The 8,268-nt window shown below is 42.0% G+C and overlaps 1 protein-coding gene across 1 annotated transcript; it reads right to left on the reverse strand.

The window, feature by feature from the left end:
* Positions 1-40: 40 nt before the first annotated feature.
* Positions 41-7,347, reverse strand: si:ch211-283g2.1 (sodium- and chloride-dependent GABA transporter ine). The gene is made up of 13 exons (XM_056397999.1): positions 6,689-7,347; positions 6,193-6,327; positions 5,896-6,100; positions 3,946-4,078; positions 3,731-3,865; positions 3,457-3,560; positions 3,234-3,358; positions 2,344-2,456; positions 2,111-2,251; positions 1,916-2,015; positions 1,376-1,476; positions 1,119-1,286; positions 41-1,008 (listed from the first exon to the last, which is right to left on the reverse strand). The coding sequence occupies exons 1-13, from the start codon at positions 6,861-6,863 to the stop codon at positions 856-858; spliced, it is 1,788 nt and encodes a 595-aa protein (XP_056253974.1). The 5' UTR covers positions 6,864-7,347; the 3' UTR covers positions 41-855.
* Between the last annotated feature and the right edge of the window lie 921 nt (positions 7,348-8,268).

The raw sequence follows: 8,268 nt of genomic DNA on the forward strand, positions 1-8,268 counted from the left end.
GTGTTGTGTTCACTAGACATGCCGTAAACTTCAACTCGTCACTGCAGAGATGAGACAAGCTGTGGACTTGGTGACATGTCTTTATTACACCTGACATGACATCACATGAGAGTGGCATGACCCATGTACTCATCTGTTTACCATCAGCGTGTATCATTTTCATCAGCAGTGCCCTGTTGCATTTGACCTAATAAATGAGTCAGCCATGTTGAATTGAGCCAAAGTGCTTTATGTTTTTTAAGGGAAGTGGTTCAGGACAAAATTCAGCTGTATGATCTGTGAATATTAAATACTGGGCCTTTGTTAATTTACTAGCTAAGATGTAAGTGTTACATTTAAGTACAGTATATGAGCACAGATTTGTCGACGCTCAGACTGCAGCAGCGTACAGTACATGGCCAAAAGATGGCGCCGTTCACAAAGTCATGTCCACAAACGAGAACAGTGAAGCCTGTTCAGTCGGAGGTGCCACTCCCTCATCCTGTGAAGCTGACAGCAGAGGAAATGCTGGCCAGATGTTGAAGATGCACACAACAATAACAGATTCTAAACACATCTGTCGCAAAATCTTAACACAGCAAAAATGAACAAAACAGTCAGAACAGAAAGTTCAACAAAATCTCACAAAATTAAATTCACAGGCTTACAAAAATATCCATCTTAAATTATCTGCATGGCAGACATGCAGCAAAACGTTTCACAATCACGTAAATAATTCTTATAATATACTTTTTTGTTTGTTCAAGACTTAAGTCTGATGGCAAACTGTTTCTGATTAACTTGAGCTCGCCAAAAACCTGCCACTAATGGTGGCACGGTGAACATAATGGTTGTGCAGAGCACAGAGGTAGGCTATCAGAGGTTTGTCTGAACGGGAGGTTTTTCAGGTCGACACATGTTGGAGCTGATGACAGCGATGACTGGACATCCGTCTTTTCCTTCCCTCTCATAATACGGCATTTTTGTCATCTTATCCAGGCCGTACGGCGTGAAAGACAGCTTCAGTTTCTGTTGGAGACATGTACCAAAAATATCAACACACAGCTTCAGTTTATATGAACATGGGTTTCCACGCAGTGACTTGAATTGGAAAAAAGCAAATGGTAAGCATAGGTCACCTGCATGAATGAGCCAGGCAGCACCCACAATGTGTGAATTGCACCCAAAGGAATCCAGATGATGGAGGCCAGGGCGATGACCCACCCAACCCCCTGAGCCCAGGGAGGGAAGACATAGTCCCCATAGCGGGCCGGTCTGAACTGGATGATGGAGAAAATGAGGATAACCTGCAGGAAGAAACATTTCAATTATAGTTGTGACACTTCTGAATCTAAATCCTGCTGATGTAAGAAAAAAGAAAAGCCTGCTGACTCACAGTGATCAGCACAGGAGCAACTATCAGCCAACACAGCCTGAAGAAGATATTTGCTCTTTTTCCAGTCATCTCCTCCAGGTTGTCTGAAAGTCGATTCACACCTGCAAGACAACACGTCACCTGTCAGCAAACAGCCTGTTGTATTTGGATGCTGACAGATTTTTTTTTACAACTTTGTGGTTTTGAAAATTAAAGTGAGAGATACAACAGGAAGCCTGAGAAGTGGCGAGATAAAGGTACTATGTATCATCACATTAACCAGGAGTCCGACTCGAGTCCTGATTCCATTCCTACTCAGAAATTGGAGACGAAGACTCTGACTTTTTTTTTGTTAATGGTGAATTTGTCTTTTGTGTCACAGTAAATAAACTCTCTTTAAAATGTTGACAGCTGTGACATCTGTGTTTAATGTCAACCTTTTTATATTTGTGCCAGAGTGAAGCAGACTCTGGACACTGGAACACTGGGGACTCGAGACTCGACTAGGACTGGAGGTTTGGTGACGTGACTACAACACTGACAGCCATTTTTCTTTCTCACCATAACTCCAACAGATGGCTATAACCTCAAAGAATGCCAGGAACATGATGGACACTATGGCGGTGTAATGGTCCATCAGCTGGAAAACATAGATTCCCACCTGGACAGAGAGAGAGAGAGAGAGAGAGACACTCTTTAGGTGTGAGACTGAAGTTGTTGCAGTTCAGTTATAATTTGAGGAGACGTCGTCTGTACCTGCATCACACAAGGAATTCCTAAAAGGCAGGCTGCACCACAAAGAGCAAGAACAAACAGCTCCTTCCGCTTGAAAAATGTGATCAGGTGTTGGTAGAATTCATCCATGAGACTCGTCACCATCACTTCAACCATTGCAAACTGGCAGAAGAGGGAAAAAAAACCCCACCTCAGCTCTTTAGGATGAGTGAAAATAATCAGTTATTTTTCTGTAGATTATCACGTCGACCTACCTGACTGTCCAGTCCGAGGCACAGCAGCATGAAGAAGAACATCACAGCCCAGAGCTGAGCCACTGGCATGTTGGCAAAGGCTTGTGGGTAAACAACGTAAACCAGTCCTGGACCTGGAAACACAACATGTCAATGTATCACGACTCTCCTACAGAATGAACTGTGATGTGAAATCATGGAAACTGTCAGAGGAAAGACCTGATGAAGATGTCATGAAGATAGAAACATGGCGCACAGATTCTTTTTAGGGATGTAAATATTGGTCAGTTGTTCCACCACTTTGGTCCAGACTGAAAAGGGCTCAACATCTGGACTTACTTCTGTGAAATTCTGTACAGACCTTCATGAACGCTAACGGCAGCTTCCATACCATGAGGGTATAGCAGTGTGCAATAAAGTATATGGATGATTAACATTACATGCATCGTATCAGCACAAGCTCTTTCTCTAGATGCAAAGGTCAGGTGTATCTTTAGTTAGACAGAAACGTGTCTATAACAGCAGTAAAGTGTGATTAGCTTTTGCCAACTCTGTAAGAATGAACTGAGTTTCTCCTTTACTGCATTATCATGGTTTTATTTTGCCATTATGACTCATATTTCACTGGATTGTAGCTTGGTGACTTTTCTACAGTCAGAATTATTAAATAGATTCATAAAGACGACCTGTAACAAATGTACCAGGAACAGGAGCGTTGTCTTACAGGATACTGATTCAAAAACCCTCAAATGGGTAAAATATCCTATTTTTATTGCAGTTATATTCATTTAAATGATCCAAAACTTTAAAAAATTATCCAACTACCCGGGTGTTATATGAGACAGAGTGACCAAAGTGAAATCAATGTAATCTGAAGTAGAAACAATCACCCTGGAGATTTGTTTTCTTACCATCCACAGCCAGATCGCGGACAGGGATGCCCTGCAGATGAGACATGTATCCGAAAGCAGAGAAAATGACGAAGCCAGCCAGGACACTGGTGAGGGAGTTGATGATGGATATAGTCAGGGTGTCCCTGCGAGGAGAGAAGATGATCTTTACATCACTGTCTGTCTTACTGCCCAGAGATCATTTTCACCTCTGCTGTTTGGACAAGGATTTCTGGGTTATTACTTCAGAACGTTGTTGTTGAAGGAGTTGTAGCTGGACATGGCCAAGAGGGAACCAAAACCAATCCCGATGGAGTTAAAGATCTGAGCTGCAGCATTCACCCACACCTGCAACACACAGGGATGTTCATCCAAAGCTGCTGATCACTGCCAGTAATCAGTGATACCCATTTAATACTAACAATATCAATCTTTAGCTAGTTGCTCTCCTGTTCCAAGCAGGTCATACAGAGCCAGAATAATTTCCACTTCCTGTTGTGCTCTTTCTTCTCTCTTACCTCCACTGAGAGCAGCTTGTCCCATTCTGGCACGATAAAGAAGGTTATTCCATCTAATGCTCCAGGAAGCTGCACATTATTGATAAGCAGGGCGATCAGGATAACATACGGGAACAGAGCCGTGAAGTACACCACCTACACACAGACAAAAACAAGGTGCGTTATTCACTGTTGGCCGTCCTCAGCTCAGTCTCTCTCTCTCTCTATTCCCTCACCTTGCCCGTTGATTTCACCCCCTTGAAGATGCAGAGGTAAATGAGGATCCAAGCCAGGAGGAGGATGAGGAAAAGTTCCCACCGCAACACGCCGCTCTCCTCCACTCCACTCGTCTGCTCCAGCATCTTAAATCTTCAGAGAACAGAGATAAAGAAGTAGAAGAGGTTAGAAGAGCATTCTTCATTAATCCTGACGTTATGTCTCAAAACTGAACACATTATAAGCATTAACAATTAAATGAGTCATTAAAATCATGTGGACATTGGGAAGCATCAGCGTGTGGTGGACCACAGGGCACCATTTTGGGCCTTTTTTAAAAATTTTCCGATCCATCCTGGTTCCTGTGTTGTCCTAACCTGACCACTTGATCGTTTTATCAACCAAATACTCAAAATAAATCTTTGATGGATTACCACCAGAAGATCAATCCTAATAGATACATAGATATACTTAATTGATCCAATGAAGGAAATTGTCATAGACTGAGGATAACAATACCTGCAGAAGCCTTAAATAAAGATAAAAATATACAGTATATAGATCAAAAACAACATTAAAGAAAAATATACATGTACGTCAGAACAAGTACGGGTACAGTTTAAGAAAAGTTGGAGTGTAATAAGTGTATAATAAATGTGGTAAAGGTTTGACATATTAGCATAACAGAGTGTAGTGCAGCAGTGTGTTCACTTGTCACACAGAGATGAGCTGCTGTACACTGTTATTTCTATAATGATTTTGGTGACACATCCAGTCAATATCTACGAGATGGATGGACGGATTCAGACAAAGGACGAAACCCTCAGAGTTCGGTGGTGATCCTCTGACTCTTCCTCTGGTGCCACCAGCAGCACATTTGTGGATCAGAGTGAAATGTCTTGACAGAACATCTTGCAACATGTATAGTTATACATGTGTAGTTCATTTTCCACACCTCTGCTAATCCAACACTGCACTTCAAACTTACTATCATCAAACAAAAAACACATGTAATACACACTCATCTCTTAATGTCTTCATGTCCACAACATGATTAACCGTCCTAATGTAGTTTGCCTTCATTCTGACACAACCCTCTGGCCAATTATTACATTTATTTCAACACAACTGCTCCTTTATCAATGTAACACATTAGTTTATGAGGAGTATTACAGTGTAACAGAGCCATGAGTGCGAGTCTAGGCAGGTCAGCTGTCACACAAATCAAAACAGTTTCGTCTGCCTGCTGTTGCAGATCAGTGGTTACTGCTGACGCTTCACACCAACACTGATTTTGCATGTTCACATGGATTTCCCTCCGCAGTCCAAACACCTGACAGTTTCTAAACTTTAAATCAGGTGTGATCGGGGACCTGAGTGTGTCTGTCAAACAACGTGTCCCCCCTGGATTCTGAAAAATGAATGATTTCCTAAGCAATCACTGTGCAGCTGTGGCATTCAGCCCCAATACGAGTAGTGACATTTAACAAGTTGCTTGGCTGACACATTTTGGGTAAACTTAAACTCATTCGTACATTTATCCACTAACTACAGTTAAACGAGTTAATCATTAAACCAATTTGTAAACGTGAGTTCTCACTCCACTATCTAAACAGCAGCTCCTCAAAATGAAAACTGCAGGTTCTTTGTGAAGATCTTCAGCAGGGCTTCACTGGAAAACCAAACCCAACTCTTCCCATTGTGTCCTACACATTTCACATTAGACTGTTCATGGATTTAAACGATTAAAAGTGACTTGACATTTCCCACTATCTGTTCGCCAAAGTCTTATCACTAACCTTCAACTTGACTCATATCTCTCCCATGACTCTGATAAGATGTGGTTTCAATTCAAATTTATGTTGTGTGCTAGTATTTTTCACTCCTGATACACAACAGCTACATAAGTAGCTCAGTGATCCTGTAATCCTGCTATAATGTAATCATTATCTGTACTCCTGTGGACGTACTTGAAGAACTCCTGGCTGGCTGTGGAGGAGAAGCTGCTGTTGGTGGCGTGATTGGTGCAGTTAGGTGTGTTCCAGGTGTTGTTGCAGTTCTGCCAGGGCAGCGGTGCCTGGAAGGAGCTGAAGAGATAGTAAAGGGCCCAGGTGATCACAACATTGTAGTAGGTGCACATGATGAAGGAGATTGCCACTGATGCCATGCCCACTCCTGAGGATAGACAAAAATGTTTTTCACAGTCAGGCAAATGTCCCATGTTTCAGTTTGGAGACCTTTATGTGACTGGAAACTGTGACTGGTACCTTTTAACAGAGGGCAGGCATTAGCCAGAGCGTGGACGGGCCCTCTCCTCATGTACTGACCCACAGTCAGCTCCATGTGGAGCAGAGGGATCCCCAACACCACCAGCATGAGCAGGTAAGGTACCAGAAAGGCACCTGGGAGGAAGTGATGGCGGATCAACTGTCACACACATTTTCCTGGCAAAGGAGATTAATGGCTGTGTAGTTTTATGGAGCCCTCTAATCTTTAACTTCTGCCAAAGTCATCATGCTCCTGGGTCATTTGTAATTTTACAGTTTTATTATTGTAAACTAATAATCCTATCAACTGTACGTGCTGAGATCATTTCAGAATTTGAGATTAAAAAAACACAATTTGAACATTTTTCCACACACTCAGTGACAAACACGTTGTTCCAAGCAGGGCTCACTAACAACACACGATGTGAACCTTTGGACCCAGTTTTGAGACCAATGTGTTTACATTGTTTGAGGATGAATTGCCCGGTTGTCTCACCTCCTCCGCTCCTGTAGCAGAGATAGGGGAACCTCCAGACGTTGCCCAGACCGACAGCACAGCCGATGCCAGCCAGAGTGAACTCTATCTGCCTGCTCCATGTTGGTCTGCTGAGGTGTTGATCCATGTCTGCTCCCTGTGTCACCACTGTCGCTCGTCTTGGCCCAAGCTCCATGGAAAAGTTGACCGGAATTTAAGTGACTCTGGGTGATATAACCTTCCTTTTTATTATCCTTAATGATTAGCTTAGCAGAAACACTCCAGCATGCAGCTGCTTTGGGGCTCACAGAGAGGGAAAAGTTTGTCTTCGTTAATAGATATCACAAAGCTCCTCAGAATAATGTATATAAAATGCAAATTGGTGAAAAAAAAAGAGAGGAATTTTTATTTTCATTCATTCACAATACAAACTTTTTTTTTTTAATTCATTGTTTATTAAGTGTGGAAATTCTATTTTTTACATAGATACAACTTTGTTTTTTAAATATTATTGACAGATTAATGTTCATAGGGTCAAAAATGATCATCTGTGAAGACATCTCAGGAAAAGAAAATCGACAAGACTTAACTTTTAAATTGTTTTGTAATAAATGATTATTTTGACTTCTCATACACTCCACAAGCTCTCTGCTCTTCTGTAACACAAAGATTTTTACATCAAGAAGAAATCTAAAGCTCCCCAGTGAAAACGAAGGAGAGCTTTGAGCTTTGAGCTAATTTTTTGAAAACACTTTTACAACCTGTTTGTTACACATGTGCAGCATGCCTGACATGAGTGTCCGGAAAAAATTACGTAATTTGTTTCTCAGTGACACGTGCTGTAACACAGATTTCAGATGGGGTGATTGTGGCCAAACAAACCGCACTCCCTTCACCATGATCTTTATCATAAGCAGAATATGGATCGTGGCTCTTTAAATGCAAAACTGTGAAGAAAAACAACAAACAACCTGACGCAGCAGCTTCTCACAGAGCATTTATATATTAGCTTTGTACTTATCTTTGCAATTAGGCTGATGTCCCAGCTGGATATTTAGTGATTTCCAGTATTGTGCCACATCACTTACGAGAGATCAACATATTTATCATGTCGACATTTTAGAGAAAACATTTTCTCTATTTGGCAAATTGGGAAATAAACGTTATTAGCTGAATGCCCTCAAAATAAACATCTCACAGTATCCAAACAACTCACAACACAAGCGATTGGCAGGCAGCCATTTATCAAAAGGAAGTCAACTGACTGAATATTAGACGTATATTCTCCTGACAGCAGCATCAACATGCATGGCACATTAACAGAGATAAGTGGGGAAGATTTAGTGTCACTCGAATGAAGCTGGAAAGAAACCAGTATGAAGCTTCCCCAGGGGAGCTGGGTTAAAGAGGAAACACAGCAGAGGGATGATGTGGTGAACATCACAGGTCGACAAACATGCCTCCGGTCGAAGAAGGGACATGGAGCAGAAAGAAGGCAGTGTGATGGAGAGGAGGCGGAGGGTTAAAGGTAGAGCAGTGGGGCTGTGGTTTGATGGTGACATCAGACAGGAGCCTTGTATGGGAGGAACTGTGAAGGGTGG

Source organism: Seriola aureovittata, chromosome 15, assembly GCF_021018895.1.
Source record: "Seriola aureovittata isolate HTS-2021-v1 ecotype China chromosome 15, ASM2101889v1, whole genome shotgun sequence".
Lineage (NCBI taxonomy): Eukaryota > Metazoa > Chordata > Actinopteri > Carangiformes > Carangidae > Seriola > Seriola aureovittata.